This window comes from Notothenia rossii (assembly GCF_949606895.1).
Source record: "Notothenia rossii genome assembly, contig: scaffold_272, whole genome shotgun sequence".
Classification (NCBI taxonomy): domain Eukaryota; kingdom Metazoa; phylum Chordata; class Actinopteri; order Perciformes; family Nototheniidae; genus Notothenia; species Notothenia rossii.
The window spans coordinates 31,125-49,834 of NW_027640107.1; the positions used below are offsets into that span (position 1 = coordinate 31,125).

At 43.8% G+C, this 18,710-nt stretch overlaps 2 protein-coding genes and 1 long non-coding RNA gene across 5 annotated transcripts; 1 reads left to right on the forward strand and 2 right to left on the reverse strand.

The window, feature by feature from the left end:
• The first annotated feature begins 11,028 nt into the window (after positions 1-11,028).
• On the forward strand, positions 11,029-14,125 carry LOC307027097 (uncharacterized protein). The gene is made up of 4 exons (XM_079695299.1): positions 11,029-11,519; positions 13,210-13,293; positions 13,398-13,473; positions 13,562-14,125. Exons 1-4 carry the CDS (start codon positions 11,403-11,405, stop codon positions 13,780-13,782), a joined length of 498 nt encoding a protein of 165 aa, XP_079551425.1. The 5' UTR covers positions 11,029-11,402; the 3' UTR covers positions 13,783-14,125.
• Positions 12,564-13,517, reverse strand: LOC307027098. The gene is made up of 3 exons (XR_013804526.1): positions 13,393-13,517; positions 13,186-13,283; positions 12,564-12,799 (listed from the first exon to the last, which is right to left on the reverse strand). It is a non-coding gene; the product is annotated as an uncharacterized lncRNA (long non-coding RNA).
• LOC307027096 (uncharacterized protein) lies at positions 13,692-18,399 on the reverse strand. 3 transcript variants are annotated; one of them, XM_079695298.1, is made up of 6 exons: positions 17,931-18,399; positions 15,979-16,055; positions 15,462-15,895; positions 15,003-15,302; positions 14,780-14,917; positions 13,692-13,830 (listed from the first exon to the last, which is right to left on the reverse strand). In XM_079695298.1, the coding sequence occupies exons 2-4, from the start codon at positions 16,020-16,022 to the stop codon at positions 15,067-15,069; spliced, it is 714 nt and encodes a 237-aa protein (XP_079551424.1). In that variant the 5' UTR covers positions 16,023-16,055; positions 17,931-18,399; the 3' UTR covers positions 13,692-13,830; positions 14,780-14,917; positions 15,003-15,066. The 3 variants fall into 3 exon arrangements, with proteins under 3 accessions (XP_079551424.1, XP_079551422.1, XP_079551423.1); XM_079695296.1 differs by lacking the exon at positions 13,692-13,830 and having other exon boundaries at positions 14,527-14,917; XM_079695297.1 differs by lacking the exons at positions 13,692-13,830; positions 17,931-18,399 and having other exon boundaries at positions 14,527-14,917; positions 15,979-16,623.
• Between the last annotated feature and the right edge of the window lie 311 nt (positions 18,400-18,710).

The following is an 18,710-nucleotide window of genomic DNA, read 5'->3' on the forward strand; positions in this document are numbered from 1 at the left end:
AAGGGACAAAAAAACTCCGGGGAGCGATGCCCCGGGGGTTGAGTTAGTGATAAGTATTAATGAATGTATAGAGGAAGTCTAAGTGTAGACCACCCTGGCTTATTTGGAGTGCCCTCAGGGGCAAAAGTAAAGGTAACTTTCTGTCTTTCCATTTGGTCACCCGTGTCTCCAATGTAAAGTCCTAAGATTGTACATTTGGAAAATTAAACTCCCTAACGGGGAGTTAGTGATATGCATTAATGAATGTATACATAGAGAGGAAGTCCAAGCCTATAAGAGCATAAACAAGGGACTGGTCCAAGGTCAGCCCGAGCTAAAGCTGCAAAGAGGGCAGAGACCAGCGTTAATACAAGTTGAACACCGTGCACCGTGCTGGTCCTTCTCCTTGCAGCTTTTGCTCGGGCTGACGTTGGACCGGACTCTAGTTTATGCTCCTATAGGCTTAGGCTTCCTCTCTATGTATACATTCATTAATGTGTATCATTAACTCAGCATTAGGGACTTGAATTTTCCAAATGTAAAATCCTAGGACTTTACATCGGAGACGCGGGTTCCCAAATGGACAGACAGAAAAGTACCCTCACTTTTGCCCGAGTGCACTAAAAATAAGCCAGGATGCTACACCGCCAACCCTACCGCGTTCAGCACCTCAAACGACCGCCAACACCGCCACGTTCACCATCTCAAACGACCGCCAAATAAAACGCGTTCAGCACCTCAAACGACCGCCAAAACCACCACGTTCACCACCTAATACGACCGCCAAAAAAACCGCGTTCACCACCTCAAACGACCGTAAACACAACCGCCTTCAACACCTCAAACGACAGCCAAAACTACCACGTTCACAAACAACCCCATAACACCCCCGTTCAATGCGTCTAACAATGCGTTCAAATCAATCAAACATCACATTTTTGCAGAGAAAAAACACACTGCAATTCCTGCAAAGACAATACAAATGACAAAGTTGACTTACATGAAAATGAAGGATCCATGATGATGTCATACAGTTTCCCTGTCACTCCAAAGACGTTACGATGGGCTTCGAGATGGACCAGGGCAACAGGCTCTGTCACGGTTCATGATCCAAACCCATCCTGTAATACTGCAAACCTGCAAGAGAAGGGACACAAAAACTCCGGGGAGCAATGCCCCGGGGGTTGAGTTAGTGATATGTATTAATGAATGTATAGAGGAAGTCTAAGTGTAGACCACCCTGGCTTATTTGGAGTGCCCTCAGGGGCAAAAGTAAAGGTAACTTTCTGTCTGTCCATTTGGTCACCCGTGTCTCCAATGTAAAGTCCTAAGATTGTACATTTGGAAAATTAAACTCCCTAACGGGGAGTTAGTGATATGCATTAATGAATGTATACATAGAGAGGAGGTCCAAGCCTATAAGAGCATAAACAAGGGACTGGTCCAAGGTCAGCCCGAGCGAAAGCTGCAAAGAGGACAGAGACCAGCGTTAATACAAGTTGAACACTGTGCACTAACAGAGGATTCCACATCAAACCAGCGCCAAAACTGCCTTCACCACCTCAGACCACCAAAATCACCACGTTGACCACCTCAGCGGTCGTTTGAGGTGGTGCACGCGGTGGTTTTGGCGGTCTGAGGTGGTGAACGTGGTTGTTTTGGCGGTCTGAGGTGGTGAAAGTAGTTTTGGCACCGATTTGATGTAGAAACCTCTGTTAATACAAGTTGAACACCGTGCACCGTGCTGGTCCGTCCCCTTGCAGCTTTAGCTCGGGCTGACGTTGGACCAGCCTCTAGTTTATGCTCCTATAGGCTTCGGCTTCCTCTCTATGTATACATTCATTAATGTGTATCACTAACTCAGCATTAGGGACTTGAATTTTCCAAATGTACAATCCTAGGACTTTACATCGGAGACGCGGGTTCCCAAATGGACAGACAGAAAAGTACCCTCACTTTTGCCCCTGAGTGCACTAAAAATAAGCCAGGATATTACACCGCCAACACTACCGCGTTCAGCACCTCAAACGACCGCCAACACCACCACGTTCACCACCTCAAACGACCGCCAAAGAAAACGCATTCACAAACAACCCCATAACAACCACGTTCAATGCTTCAAACAATGCGTTCAAATCAATCAAACATCAAGTTTTTGCAGAGAAAAAACACACTGCAATTCCTGCAAAGACAATACAAATGACAAAGTTGACTTACATGAAAATGAAGGATCCATGATGATGTCAGACAGTTTCCCTGTCACTCCAAAGACGTTACGATGGGCTTCGAGATGGACCAGGGCAACAGGCTCTGTCACGGTTCATGATCCAAACCCATCCTGTAATACTGCAAATCTGCAAGAGAAGGGACAAAAAAACTCCGGGGAGCGATGCCCCGGGGGTTGAGTTAGTAATATGTATTAATGAATGTATAGAGGAAGTCTAAGTGCAGACCACCCTGGCTTATTTGGAGTGCCCTCAGGGACAAAAGTAAAGGTAACTTTCTGTCTGTCCATTTGGTCACCCGTGTCTCCAATGTAAAGTCCTAAGATTGTACATTTGGAAAATTAAAGTCCCTAACGGGGAGTAAGTGATATGCATTCATGAATGTATACATAGAGAGGAAGTCCAAGCCTATAAGAGCATAAACAAGGGACTGGTCCAAGGTCAGCCTGAGCTAAAGCTGCAAAGAGGACAGAGACCAGCGTTAATACAAGTTGAACACTGTGCACTAACAGAGGATTCCACATCAAACCAGCGCCAAAACTGCCTTCACCACCTCAGACCACCAAAATCACCACGTTGACCACCTCAGCGATCGTTTGAGGTGGTGAACGCGGTGGTTTTGGCGGTCTGAGGTGTGGTGAACGTGGTTGATTTGGCGGTCTGAGGTGGTGAAGGCAGTTTTGGCGCCGATTTGATGTAGAAACCTCTGTTAATACAAGCTGAACACCGTGCACCGTGCTGGTCCGTCCCCTTGCAGCCTTAGCTCGGGCTGACGTTGGACCAGCCTCTAGTTTATGCTCCTATAGGCTTAGGCTTCCTCTCTATGTATACATTCATTAATGTGTATCACTAACTCAGCATTAGGGACTTGAGTTTTCCAAATGTACAATCCTAGGACTTTACATTGGAGACGCGGGTTCCCAAATGGACAGACAGAAAAGTACCCTCACTTTTGCCCCTGAGTGCACTAAAAATACGAAAGGATGCTACACCGCCAACACTACCGCATTCACAAACAACCCCATAACAACCACGTTCAATGCTTCAAACAATGCGTTCAAATCAATCATCAAGTTTTTGCAGAGAAAAAACACACTGCAATTCCTGCAAAGACAATACAAATGACAAAGTTGACTTACATGAAAATGAAGGATCCATGATGATGTCAGACAGTTTCCCTGTCACTCCAAAGACGTTACGATGGGCTTCGAGATGGACCAGGGCAACAGGCTCTGTCACGGTTCATGATCCAAACCCATCCTGTAATACTGCAAACCTGCAAGAGAAGGGACACAAAAACTCCGGGGAGCGATGCCCCGGGGGTTGAGTTAGAGATATGTATTAATGAATTTATAGAGGAAGTCTAAGTGTAGACCACCCTGGCTTATTTGGAGTGCCCTCAGGGGCAAAAGTAAAGGTAACTTTCTGTCTGTCCATTTGGTCACCCGTGTCTCCAATGTAAAGTCCTAAGATTGTACATTTGGAAAATTAAACTCCCTAACGGGGAGTTAGTGATATGCATTAATGAATGTATACATAGAGAGGAAGTCCAAGCCTACAAGAACATAAACAAGGGACTGATCTAAGGTCAGCCCGAGCGAAAGCTGCAAAGAGGACAGAGACCAGCGTTAATACAAGTTGAACACTGTGCACTAACAGAGGATTCCACATCAAACCAGCGCTAAAACTGCCTTCACCACCTCAGACCACCAAAATCACTACGTTGACCACCTCAGCGGTCGTTTGAGGTGGTGAACGCGGTGGTTTTGGCGGTCTGAGGTGGTGAACGTGGTTGTTTTGGCGGTCTGAGGTGGTGAAGGCAGTTTTGGCACCAATTTGATGTAGAAACCTCTGTTAATACAAGTTGAACACCGTGCACCGTGCTGGTCCGTCCCCTTGCAGCTTTAGCTCGGGCTGACGTTGGACCAGCCTCTAGTTTATGCTCCTATAGGCTTAGGCTTCCTCTCTATGTATACATTCATTAATGTGTATCACTAACTCAGCATTAGGGACTTGAATTTTCCAAATGTACAATCCTAGGACTTTACATCGGAGACGCGGGTTCCCAAATGGACAGACAGAAAAGTACCCTCACTTTTGCCCCTGAGTGCACTAAAAATAAGCCAGGATATTACACCGCCAACACTACCGCGTTCAGCACCTCAAACGACCGCCAACACCACCACGTTCACCACCTCAAACGACCGCCAAATAAAACGCGTTCAGCACCTCAAACGACCGCCAAAACCACCACGTTCACCACCTAATACGACCGCCAAATAAAACGCGTTCAGCACCTCAAACGACCGCCAACACCACCACGTTCACCACCTCAAACGACCGCCAAAGAAAACGCGTTCCCCACCTCAAACGACAGCCAAAACTACCACGTTCTCAAACAACCCCATAACAACCACGTTCAATGCTTCAAACAATGCGTTCAAATCAATCAAACATCAAGTTTTTGCAGAGAAAAAACACACTGCAATTCCTGCAAAGACAATACAAATGACAAAGTTGACTTGCATGAAAATGAAGGATCCATGATGATGTCAGACAGTTTCCCTGTCACTCCAAAGACTTTACGATGGGCTTCGAGATGGACCAGGGCAACAGGCTCTGTCACGGTTCATGATCCAAACCCATCCTGTAATACTGCAAACCTGCAAGAGAAGGGACACAAAAACTCCGGGGAGCGATGCCCCGGGGGTTGAGTTAGTGATATGTATTAATGAATGTATAGAGGAAGTCTAAGTGTAGACCACCCTGGCTTAGGAGTGCCCTCAGGGGCAAAAGTAAAGGTAACTTTCTGTCTGTCCATTTGGTCACCCGTGTCTCCAATGTAAAGTCCTAAGATTGTACATTTGGAAAATTAAACTCCCTAACGGGGAGTAAGTGATATGCATTAATGAATGTATACATAGAGAGGAATTCCAAGCCTATAAGAGCATAAACAAGGGACTGGTCCAAGGTCAGCCCGAGCTAAAGCTTAAAGGAGAACAGAGACCAGCGTTAATACAAGTTGAACACTGTGCACTAACAGAGGATTCCACATCAAACCAGCGCCAAAACTGCCTTCACCACCTCAGACCACCAAAATCACCACGTTGACCACCTCAGCGGTCGTTTGAGGTGGTGAACGCGGTGGTTTTGGCGGTTTGAGGTGGTGAACGTGGTTGTGTTGGCGGTCTGAGGTGGTGAAGGCAGTTTTGGCGCCGATTTGATGTAGAAACCTCTGTTAATACAAGTTGAACACCGTGCAGGTCCGTCCCCTCGCAGCTTTAGCTCGGGCTGACGTTGGACCAGCCTCTAGTTTATGCTCCTATAGGCTTACTCTCTATGTATACATTCATTAATGTGTATTACTAACTCAATATTAGGGACTTGAATTTTCCAAATGTACAATCCTAGGACTTTACATCGGAGACGCGGGTTCCCAAATGGACAGACAGAAAAGTACCCTCACTTTTGCCCCTGAGTGCACTAAAAATAAGCCAGGATGCTACACCGCCAACACTACCGCCTTCACCACCTCAAACGACAGCCAAAACTACCACGTTCACAAACAACCCCATAACAACCACGTTCAATGCTTCAAACAATGCGTTCAAATCAATCAAACATCAAGTTTTTGCAGAGAAAAAACACAATGCAATTCCTGCAAAGACAATACAAATGACAAAGTTGACTTACATGAAAATGAAGGATCCATGATGATGTCAGACAGTTTCCCTGTCACTCCAAAGACGTTACGATGGGCTTCGAGATGGACCAGGGCAACAGGCTCTGTCACGGTTCATGATCCAAACCCATCCTGTAATACTGCAAACCTGCAAGAGAAGGGACACAAAAACTCCGGGGAGCGATGCCCCGGGGGTTGAGTTAGAGATATGTATTAATGAATTTATAGAGGAAATTTAAGTGTAGACCACCCTGGCTTATTTGGAGTGCCCTCAGGGGCAAAAGTAAAGGTAACTTTCTGTCTGTCCATTTGGTCACCCGTGTCTCCAATGTAAAGTCCTAAGATTGTACATTTGGAAAATTAAACTCCCTAACGGGGAGTTAGTGATATGCATTAATGAATGTATACATAGAGAGGAAGTCCAAGCCTATAAGAGCATAAACAAGGGACTGGTCCAAGGTCAGCCCGAGCTAAAGCTGCAAAGAGGACAGAGACCAGCGTTAATACAAGTTGAACACTGTGCACTAACAGAGGATTCCACATCAAACCAGCGCCAAAACTGCCTTCACCACCTCAGACCACCAAAATCACCACGTTGACCACCTCAGCGGTCGTTTGAGGTGGTGAACGCGGTGGTTTTGGCGGTCTGAGGTGTGGTGAACGTGGTTGTTTTGGCGATCTGAGGTGGTGAAGGCAGTTTTGGCGCCGATGTGATGTAGAAACCTCTGTTAATACAAGTTGAACACCGTGCACCGTGCTGGTCCGTCCCCTTGCAGCTTTAGCTCGGGCTGACGTTGGACCAGCCTCTAGTTTATGCTCCTATAGGCTTAGGCTTCCTCTCTATGTATACATTCATTAATGTGTATCACTAACTCAGCATTAGGGACTTGAATTTTCCAAATGTACAATCCTAGGACTTTACATCGGAGACGCGGGTTCCCAAATGGACAGACCGAAAAGTACCCTCACTTTTGCCCGAGTGCACTAAAAATAAGCCAGGATGCTACACCGCCAACACTACCGCGTTCAGCACCTCAAACGACCGCCAACACCACCACGTTCACCATCTCAAACGACCGCCAAATAAAACGCGTTCAGCACCTCAAACGACCGCCAAAACCACCACGTTCACCACCTAATACGACCGCCAAAAAAAACGCGTTCACCACTTCAAACGACCGTAAACACAACCGCCTTCATCACCTCAAACGACAGCCAAAACTACCACGTTCACAAACAACCCCATAACAACCACGTTCAATGCTTCAAACAATGCGTTCAAATCAATCAAACATCAACTTCTTGCAGAGAAAAAACACACTACAATTCCTGCAAAGACAATACAAATGACAAAGTTGACTTACATGAAAATGAAGGATCCATGATGATGTCAGACAGTTTCCCTGTCACTCCAAAGACGTTACGATGGGCTTCGAGATGGACCAGGGCAACAGGCTCTGTCACGGTTCATGATCCAAACCCATCCTGTAATACTGCAAACCTGCAAGAGAAGGGACACAAAAACTCCGGGGAGCAATGCCCCGGGGGTTGAGTTAGTGATATGTATTAATGAATGTATAGAGGAAGTCTAAGTGTAGACCACCCTGGCTTATTTCGAGTGCCCTCAGGGGCAAAAGTAAAGGTAACTTTCTGTCTGTCCATTTGGTCACCCGTGTCTCCAATGTAAAGTCCTAAGATTGTACATATCGAAAATTAAAGTCCCTAACGGGGAGTTAGTGATATGCATTAATGAATGTATACATAGAGAGGAAGTCCAAGCCTATAAGAGCATAAACAAGGGACTGGTCCAAGGTCAGCCCGAGCTAAAGCTGCAAAAAGGACAGAGACCAGCTTTAATACAAGTTGAACACTGTGCACTAACAGAGGATTCCACATCAAACCAGCGCCAAAACTGCCTTCACCACCTCAGACCACCAAAATCACCACGTTGACCACCTCAGCGGTCGTTTGAGGTGGTGAACGCGGTGTTTTTGGCGGTCTGAGGCGGTGAACGTGGTTGTTTTGGCGGTCTGAGGTGGTGAAAGCAATTTTGGCGCCGATTTGATGTAGAAACCTCTGTTAATACAAGTTGAACAACGTGCACCGTGCTGGTCCGTCCCCTTGCAGCTTTAGCTCGGGCTGACGTTGGACCAGCCTCTAGTTTATGCTCCTATAGGCTTAGGCTTCCTCTCTATGTATACATTCATTAATGTGTATCACTAACTCAGCATTAGGGACTTAAATTTTCCAAATGTACAATCCTAGGACTTTACATCGGAGACGCGGGTTCCCAAATGGACAGACAGAAAAGTACCCTCACTTTTGCCCCTGAGTGCACTAAAAATAAGCCAGGATGCTGCACCGCCAACACTACCGCCTTCACCACCTCAAACGACAGCCAAAACTACCACGTTCACAAACAACCCCATAACAACCACGTTCAATGCTTCAAACAATGCGTTCAAATCAATCAAACATCAAGTTTTTGCAGAGAAAAAACACACTGCAATTCCTGCAAAGACAATACAAATGACAAAGTTGACTTACATGAAAATGAAGGATCCATGATGATGTCAGACAGTCTCCCTGTCACTCCAAAAACGTCTCGATGGGCTTCGAGATGGACCAGGGCAACAGGCTCTGTCAAGGTTCATGATCCAAACCCATCCTGTAATACTGCAAACCTGCAAGAGGAGGGACAGAAAAACTCTGGGGAGCGATGCCCCGGGGGTCGAGTTAGTGATATGCATTAATGAATGTATACATAGAGAGGAAGTATAAGCCTATAGGAGCATAAACTAGGAGCTGGTCCAAGGTCAGCCCGAGCTAAATCTGTAGAGACGGCGTTAATACAAGTTGAACAATGTGTACAAATAGAGGATTCCACATCAAACCAGCACCAACTGCCTTCGCCACCTCAGACCACCAAAACGACCACGTTCAGCACCTCAGGCCGCCAAAACCACCGCGTTCACCACCTCAGACAACCAAAACGACCACGTTCACCACCTCAGACCGCCAAAACCGCCGCACTCGCCACCTCAAACACATCCGCCTTCAACACCTCAAACGACGCCAAAACTACCACGTTCACCACCTAAAACGACCGCAAACACAACCGCCTTGACCACCACAAACGACAGCCAAAACTACCACGTTCACGTTCAATGCTTCAAACAATGCGTTCAAATCAATTAAACATCAACTTTTTGTAGAAAAAAAAAAAACATTGCAATTCCTGCAAAGACAATACAAATGACAAAGTCAACCTACATGAAAATGAAGGATCCATGATGGGGTCAGAAAGTTTCCCTGTTACTCCAAAGACGTTACGATGGGCTTTGAGCAGGACCACGTCAACAGGCTCTGTCACGGTTCATGATCCAGACCCATCCTTTGATACTGAAGACCTGCAAGAGGAGGGACACAAAAACTGTGGGAGCGATGCCCCGGGGGTTGAGTTAGTGATATGCATGAATGATTGTATACAGATAGAGGAAGTCCAAATGTATTGTAAATGGCTACTGCCTGAGATCGAATGCTGTGGTTGTATTAAATATGCCAACTGCTAGGACTGTCTTAGGGAATACAGCTTTTAGATGCGCCGCTCCAATAACTTGGAACAGTTTGCAAAAGGAATGGAAGTTGAGCAGTTTGGTTCCATTACATGTTTTTAAAGCAAGGATAGATGCTATCCAATCGGAAACTTTTGGTATCTGTAAATGCTACTAGCTATACAAACTGTAGTCAATGTAAATATGCCATATGATGTCCTCTTTGTTTTTCTGTCATGTTTGTATTCATGTTGGAACCTACTTGCAGCAGGTCACCATTGAAAAAGAGGTCAATGATCTCAATGGGTTTTCACCTGAATAAATAAAGGTTTTGAATTGAATTGTCGACCACCATAAACTAGGGGCTGGTCCAAGGTCAGCCCGAGATATTCCAAAGAGTACATAGACCAGCGTTAATACAAGTTGAACCCCATGCCCAAACAACCGAGGTTTCCACAACAAACAAGCATCCAAACAATCACATTCAGCACCTCAAAAACAACCGTGCTCGTAGAACGCTTTGAATTAGTGACGTTTTATGGCACTGTTTTATGCTCACCTGCTCACCGGCTCACCTGCTCACCGGCCCGCTGCTCGGTCTAAAGGAAGTGGCGCCTCAGTGTTCGCATTTAAATAGGGAGCATGTAATCAACGCTCACAAGTAACAGCTGACAAACAGATCACGTGACTAATGGGCAACAGCTGACAACATGCCTTTATTTATAATGTGATATCTAAAAATGAGTCAGCAGATTTAAAACATAGATATTTCAACTACATTTAGGCTGGACAGTGTTCCGGTTGTACGGGGATAAAAATGAATGTTGTCCAAATAAATTCAATGCATTGATTGATTGATTGATTGATTGATTCACCAACAGACTGAAGCGCTGCAGTAAACCAGCAGTAAAACATGATCAAATACGAGTCATTAAAACATTTATATCAAAAGTGAGCCTATTAAGGTTTGAAGGAATTAAACCGCTTTAATTTTGTTGTTTTTGTTTTTATTATCTTTATTAATATCGAGCATTAGGGACCCTGATAAACTCAGAGTCTTATATCAGCTTTAATGGTTTAATTGAAAATATATTTTAATGTATATTTAAAAAAACAGCAAAGTGGTACACACACACAAATTCCAAAATATACAGTATATGTACAGTATTTATACGTTTGTATAACTCCTCTGTCTCTTTCCGTGGTGCTGAAACTGTTAGAGACCATCAGACTGTGCGTGTGTGTGTGTGTGTGTGTGTGTGTGTGTGTGTGTGTGTGTGTGTGTGCGTGCGTGCGTGCCTGCGTACGTGTGTGTGTGAGAAACATGTACAAATACATGATGATAAACACACACACATATATTTAGGTATACAGTAAATGTATATGTGTGCGTTTATTTGTAATCATCTGTGGACAGGGCTTGTGGCCGGTGGGGGGGGGCAGAGAGACAAAGACTGCAGCTGTGTGGGGGGGGCCCTCTTTCTTCCTGTGGGGGAGGGGGGGAGGATTAAACGGCTGATCTGCGACACATCTCTCTCTCTCACTCTCTCTCACACACACACACGCACACTCTCTCTCTCACACACACACATACACACACTCTCTCACACACACACACACACATACACACACTCTCTCTCTCGGCGGCGGAGCTCCGCCAGCAGCGGAGAGTCGGGAGACAAAGAGAGAGACGGGAGAGAGCGAGAGACACCTGACCGTGTGACGACAGACAGGAAGAGGGAGACAGACAGACAGGCAGGCAGGCAGGCAGACAGACAGACAGACAGGAGGGGCAAACGGAGAGACGGCCTCAGCGCGGCTGCATGATGGCGGACCATCATGTGAGGGGGGGACGCGCTGTTCAGTGGGTATGTTCCAACAGACCGACCGTGTGTGTGTCCGCCGTCTGGACCGTGTGTGGTCGGTGTACCGGGGATAGTGATCAGTGTACCCGGGATAGTGATGGGGAACGCGGAGAGCATGGAGTCCCAGCTCGCGGTGATCCGGTCCAGAGCCGCTCCGGCCCGCCTCCCGATGCCCGAACCCACCGAGCTGGAGGAGAGGTTCTCCATCGCGATGGTAAATACACATATACATGATACATTATATACACACTGCACACTATATATATATATATATATATATATACCATTATTCACATTATACACACACATCCATAATACACAAGCTACACAGAATAGAAAACCACAATACATTTTTAATACACGCGCACACATATACGCACGCACACACACACACACAAATTGCTTGTTGTACTGTGAATTCATGGACACACTGATCAGGGATTATATACATCGTTTTTTTTAATATTTCTTTTTCATTATTTTATTATTTTTTGGGGTTTTATGAATTTCACTTATTTGTATCTATATGTATTGTATCATTATGCATTTAAGTATTATTCTGGTTTTCCTTCAGTAGTCAGGTTAGGATCCTCCATCTGTTGATAAACTGTTCAGACAGAATATAGGCGAGTAAATAATGTACTAATATACAGTATACAGTATCAAAGTATACAAATACATATACACATATACATACATACACATACATACACATACATATACATACATACATATACATACACACATATATATACACACATACACATACACACATATATATACACATACATATATATACACATACATATACACATACATACATATACATACATATATATGTGTATATATATACACATACATATACACATACATACATATACATACATATATATGTGTATATATATATATACATACATATATGTATACATACATATATATGTGTATATATATACATACATATATATGTATATATATACACATACATACATACATAGTGTATATGTTGTAAATACATAAAATATAAACACAACTTTAGTTTTTGCTCCCATTGTTCATCATATTTCTAATAAGACCTTTTCTATGAACAAAAAAGACAATTTTCTCTTGAATATTAGAATATTATTACCAATATCACTCCTATTACTGTTATCACTACTATTATTACTAACCCTCACAAATTGGTTTCAATCCATGTTTTAATAACCCACCTCACAGCTGAGCTTTAAGCTGTCTGGAAAGCAGACATTGGTTACTCGGGTTGGTGGAGAGGGGGGGGGGGGGGAGGTCAGTGTCTGATGTGAACACCACTGGCCTCACGCAGCGCAACACGTCTCCTTCACAGAGAGTAGATCAGGTCTGTGGTCTGTTGGATGCGGAGAGTCTGGATGTGGGGAGGCTGGATGTGGAGAGGCTGGATGTGGGGTCCTCGTCTGGTGTGGGGGTCCTGGTATGCGGTTCTGAGGCCGGGTGGATGTGCCAGATTCTCTGAGACGCCTGTGGAGAGATTAACATTAAATGCACAGCTCTGGAGGACATTCAGTCAGAATTTGTGAACAATATTTGAGAGAAAACGGTCTTTTGTGTTCATAGAAAAAGTCTTAGATCTTTGATTTCAGCTCATGGACAATGGGAGCAAAAACAAAAGTGTTGCTTTTATATTTGTTCATAGTATGATATGTATCTGGTTCATATATATATATATATATATATATATATATACAGTAGAGATATATGATGTGTATCTGGTTCATATATATATATATATATATATATATATATATATATATATATATATATATACACACAGTAGAGATATATGATCTGTATCTGGTAAATATATATATACACACATATATACACAAATATATATATATATTTACAGTACAGATGCTTCCTTTCTCCAGAACTCCATGAACCTCCCTCCTGATAAAGTGCGTCTGCTCCGGTCCTACGACAGCGACAAGAAGTGGGAGCTGATCTGTGAACAGGTGAGAGGAGAACCCTTTAGAACCACTAACACTACACACACCTGCAGAGCTCACTGTGTGTGTGTGTGTGTGTGTGTGATTACATTTGTTTTCACTAACCTCAGACGAGCACGGTGGACTCATCCTCGTGGCCGGGGGACGATGCTGAACTGGTAGCTACGAGCCAGGCTGTGGAAGAAGGCAAGTGAGACACAGTTAATGTATGAAGGAAAACATGTTCAAAAATAATAATCCTAATTCAAATGTGCTTTGTTTGGTACATGTTTAGATATGATCAAGAAAAGGCCCAAAGCAACTGCTTACCGACCTGGAGGCACTGTCGGGCCCGAAGCTGCTGCTCTCCTTCCTGATGTGTCTGTCCAGCCTGAAACTGCTGCCGCCGCCCGGCCTGCTATTGCTGCCAGCCCGGCCTGCTGCTCAATACTGTGGGGTGAAGTGTCTTGCCCAGGGAGGGAGACACAACGACATGCTGACTGCAGTGGGGTTTGAACCTGTGCTCCCCTGATCCCAACGCCAACGCGCTGCACCACAGCCTCCCTGTACATAATTGTACACATAATCTGATTTGTATCCACTTGAGCTTTTTTACCTGTGTTTATGTTGTTGCCCTACTTTATACTGAATCAATGAAGGTGAATGGTTGCTCAGTCAAAACAAAGTAAACAAACAAACATATCTTTTGTTATATTGTGATTATAATTATTGATGTATTGGATTGTTCTTCTTAATTTGTGTTATAGTTTTCAAAATACTGTTATATTTAATACTTATACTCATGTTTTTGAGTTATTAAATTTGTATTTACATATATAAATATATATATTTGCTATTATTCAGCGTGTGTGAGTTGTTGTGTGGTTGAAAGTATATGGATGTTCCTCTACCACCACCGACTGGACACAAAAATGTACTTGCCTGCTTCACATAGTGTCACTCTCATTACTGCCTGAAACTTGCCCTGGACTAGCTTCAAATTGACCGTGTCATGCATGATATTAAAGGGGGGACTCTCCCTTTAATATCAGAATGTTGTTACATGTATTCATATCATAAACCGCTTGGTATGTGTGAGCTGTAGAACTGTATAACTGTAGACTGCAGACTGCCCTCTTTCAACTAAGCAGCTTCCCACCTGACAAACACAGGCTGTCCTCTGAAAAGTCCACCTGGAGTGTGGTGATTTAGCTATTTCTTTTAAAGTGACAGATGGAATGAGTTGAAATCACAGACAAATATCTTTGTGAGAAAAAAGAGCATTAATTGAACATAAATAAAGGAACAGTAACAAATAAAGTTGAACTATTTACAATAATATAACAAATAATAACAATAATAAACAGTAAAAACACACAAGAATAAAATACACAGCAAACAAATTCAAATATATACAAAGTACCCAGAACCCACTAGTCATGGTCTGGGTTAAAGAACCTCCTGAACTTAGTGTGCAAATCGCACTTCAGTTGGTCTGAGCGGCGCCTCTTACTCAGGGCAGACTTTATCCTCTCCCCCAGGTAGGCCTGGAGACATGCTGTATCTTTTGGCCTCCACCCGGGAAGCCAGATGCCCTTTGCCTCCCCATCAATGGCTATGACCTCCGCCTTGAGGTTCAGGTCCTTGGTTTCTGAGAAGGAACATTTACATTAGTACATGCATCAGATGTCATTCCCTTGCCAATAAGCAGTTGCACATTTGTGTTTGTTAGTTACCTTTTATTTGCAGGACATCCAGCTTCCAGAGGAAGAAAGCCCGCTGGAGAGAGGAGAGTTTTTCCTATGGCGTAATGTTCTCAGAATAGTGAGGGCGAAGTACTTCCGCCAGGTCTGCATCCAGCTCTTCTAGGCTCTTGGCCTCTGTCCTCTGGACCCTGGGCGATGGCGTCTGTGAACCTGGGCTGGTACTCACGGCCTGCGGTGATGCAGGGGATGGAGGTGATGGAGGTGACGGGGGTGGTGCTGCGGCTCCTGCAGGCGGTGGCGTTTGTGAACCTGGCTCTTCTTGCTGCTGATCTGGAAGTGGGACAGAGACATGATTTATTGCACTTAAAAATCATTCTGAAAACCACAGTGAATAATAATAATAATAATAATAATAATAATAATGACAAAAACACTATTTTAAAATGTTCCACTGAAAAGTGCAGAGAGAAAAAAACGGGTTGAACATGCCTGCCTCTGGCTGGGTCCTTGGGGGTCCTTGGGGGATCAGGGTGTGGAATAAATCGAGCCGGGCAGAGAGACTGTCCCCGAGGTCCCTGAATCTCTGACCCAGGGTTGCCTCTCTCCCTGCCAGATACACCCCCAGCTCTTCCTGAACCTGGCTCCACCTCTCCCCGAACCTCACATCTATCTGCTGGGTCATCTGTTCTTGCAGGTCCTGGAGCTCACTCTTCCACTCCTGGCTGATGCTGGATATAAGGGACCTCATCTGCCCCACCTCGTCCTGGAACACCTGCATAAATACCTGCTGGGTAACGTCTCTGCGCTCTTGAACATCCAGGGCCGAGCAGTCTGAGCCAGCAACTGAATGCTGGGCATCGTTCATCTCAAATATATCGGTGCTATCGTCGTCCCCGGAAGGATCCAGAAGGCTGTGCTCCATTCTGTCATTTCACAAATAAGCAGAGATTTCAGTGTTTGAGTGATTTGAATGATCTGTGAGCTGAGCACGGTAAAGTTTCCTCACCTTTTGCTTGTCGAAGTGCACCGGAATGCAGCTGTATGGCTCATGTCTCACTTCTGTCCGGCTGCCCTCCCTATGGACTGTATAGAAACAGAGAAAAGTTGGGTCTCCAAAAACGTCTCCAAGCTCTGTGTGTCACCAAAGGCAAAGACAAATCATTGTATTCTCCTCACCTGCTGCCTTTATATCGTCAAAGCACAAATACATGCCCCCAAAAGCCAATTGCTAAGTCATGACATCTCTGGGTTAGGGTTTGGGGTTAGCCTAACCCTAACCCCCAGCCAGTGTTGTTGTTCTTCCCCTATGTTCCACTGTCTTTATTTATTAATAAAGACCTGCTTTCTCAGTCTTTTCAATTCACTTTAGTCCTGCCCTACAAGTAGATGAAACGCAGTGAGAATTCTGCATGTGTGACTTGTTGTTGAATTGATGTGATTATTTATTTCTAGCATACAATGGACGAGCCATTAGAGACGGGATAAACATGAAACAAAATGACCACCAATACCAGGTATTTTAACTGATTACCATAACTTAGACTGATATCATTCATTACATTACATGTTACTTGTAAAAGATCCTCTGCCTCCATGACAGTTTTAGGTTCAGTCATTTTTATTGAGAGTTGCTTTTAAAAAAAAAATGGTATTCAACTCCTTTGATCAGATTGCGTCCACGTTAATCCATAATGCCAGGGCCGTGGGAAGTAGGGGTGCTGAGGGTGCTGCAGCACCCCCTGGTGGAGGACAGGGGATCTGCACTTCCACAAGATATAATACCAAAAAAAAAGAATTTTCAGCCTTGATGTAACAACATTCATAATTAAATAAAGATAACACCCTAATTTCAACCCGGTTACATTTTCCATTTGCCCTGTACGATGGGCGCTGTAGTGATGAAAGTGAGGGATGTTGGCTTAGCAGGCGCCCGCAACTCACAGCCAAAGTGAGAGAGATAGAGAGAGGGGATACCGCGGGGATACGTTATATATACTGATATTCTGTACAAACTGTGAAGTCCACTGAGACAAATGTAACATTTGTGATATTGGGCTATATAAATAAACATTGATTGATTGATTGATTGATTGATGGTTATCTCAGTGAGTCTCAAACGTTTTGATCACTATTTATGTAAACAAATATTTCCAAGGCACACCTTTATAATTATTAGGATAAATCAAAACAGGTTTGAAATCATTCCAATGTATACCCTACTATAGGACAGTGAACCAAAAATATTGTTTGAAACTGGAGAAATTTAAAAATATGCATAAATAAATAAATGTTAACTGGTAAAATAAGATATGAATGAACAATACAAATAAAATAAGTTACATTTATTTTTTATTGGCTATGGTAGGTTATTGGAAATGTTCACATACTTATTTGATTAATAAAATGCAAACCGATCTGTTGTACCCTCTAGATCAGTCTAGTATTTGGGCGCTCAAAGTGCAACAGGTTGAAGCATTTGACTTTAAAATGTTAAAAAAATCTTCCCGGGGGGGCACCCCCGGACCCCCCTAGAGGATGTGAAGTCCACCCCTCCAATTAAAACATGTTATAATACTAAATAAATGTGAAGCCTTGTTATATAAGCTGTCCACCATGTCAATATGTTTCTCTTTTTGTAGTGTATTGGTCTTTTGTAGAGGTTTTTCATTGCCAGCTAAAATCTTGCCTATAGGGCAGCACATTGGTCAGAACCAGCCCTGGTGTCATCCCCACAGCCCCCCCCCCCCATTTGAAACATGTTCCCACGGCTATGCATAATGCTGCTCTCCGCAGCGTGCGTAAAACTGGCCTGCACAGACGTCCTTATTCCTTTGATGAAGCGTTTAATCATTCTAGCCATAACATTTGACTCGTTTGGCTCATATGTTCATTTGCGTCTGCATTCATTAATTAAATCACAACAAGCATGACTCATTCGTGTTTTCCTCTTTTACTCACGAGTCCCACGCGCACTGCCTCGCGTACAAACATTTCCAAAACGAGGCCGGCGTCAGTCCTCCTCTCTTTTGTGTTTCCACGCGACTCACGGAGGTTTCAATAAGGAAATCTTTGTATCCCTCTTTGCAGCGGGCCATCCACAGAAAAGGGGTTTCCAAAAAATAGTATCCATTAATGAGGCAGGTTTTTTACTATAAAGCGGCCAAAATCATAAAAATATAAGAAAGAAATATAACTCAAAGCAAAGTGCCGCTGAGGCACCCGTCAGCGAATCTTACGCATTGGTAAAAATCAAGGTCCGAACAAAAGTCGTTTTCGTGCAATTTATTATACACACATCAAGCCTTTTCTTCCTTCTTACCCGATGGTAAAAAACAATAGGCCTACCGGGTGCGCCGCGCACTACCACCTGTTTCCCATATTTATAATGAGCCGGTCTCCCCTCCCCCGGTGCCCAAAGGCTGCCTTTACAAAAACAGAGGCACAGTACAACTTATTTGATAAACTTAAATAAGAATTAAAAGGAAGATTTACTTTTAAAAAAAAAAGAACAATAAAATAAATGGATAACTATTAACTTAAGCCCCAAGCCTGTTTTTCAGGTTTCAGGCTCAAAAATGACATTCCCAGAACAAATGACCATATCTTCTAAAAGGGTTAAATTAATAATCTTTTTTCTCAGAGTAATAATAAACCTGTGAGTTGGATGTAGAAAAGTCAGAATCAATATAGATGTTTTTTATTTTAAAGAAAACTCAGATTGAACATGGTAAAAAACTG

Coding starts and splice junctions, on each gene's coding strand:
- LOC307027097 (XM_079695299.1), top strand. CDS start 11,403: ATGGGGAACGCGGAGAGCATGGAGTCCCAGCTCGCGGTGATCCGGTCC. Junction 13,294..13,397: donor GGGAGCTGATCTGTGAACAG/GTGAGAGGAGAA, acceptor CACTAACCTCAG/ACGAGCACGGTGGACTCATC. Junction 13,474..13,561: donor GAGCCAGGCTGTGGAAGAAG/GCAAGTGAGACA, acceptor GTACATGTTTAG/ATATGATCAAGAAAAGGCCC.
- LOC307027096 (XM_079695298.1), bottom strand. CDS start 16,022: ATGAGCCATACAGCTGCATTCCGGTGCACTTCGACAAGCAAAAG. Junction 15,896..15,978: donor TGCACTTCGACAAGCAAAAG/GTGAGGAAACTT, acceptor GTGAAATGACAG/AATGGAGCACAGCCTTCTGG. Junction 15,303..15,461: donor AAGGACCCAGCCAGAGGCAG/GCATGTTCAACC, acceptor TCCCACTTCCAG/ATCAGCAGCAAGAAGAGCCA.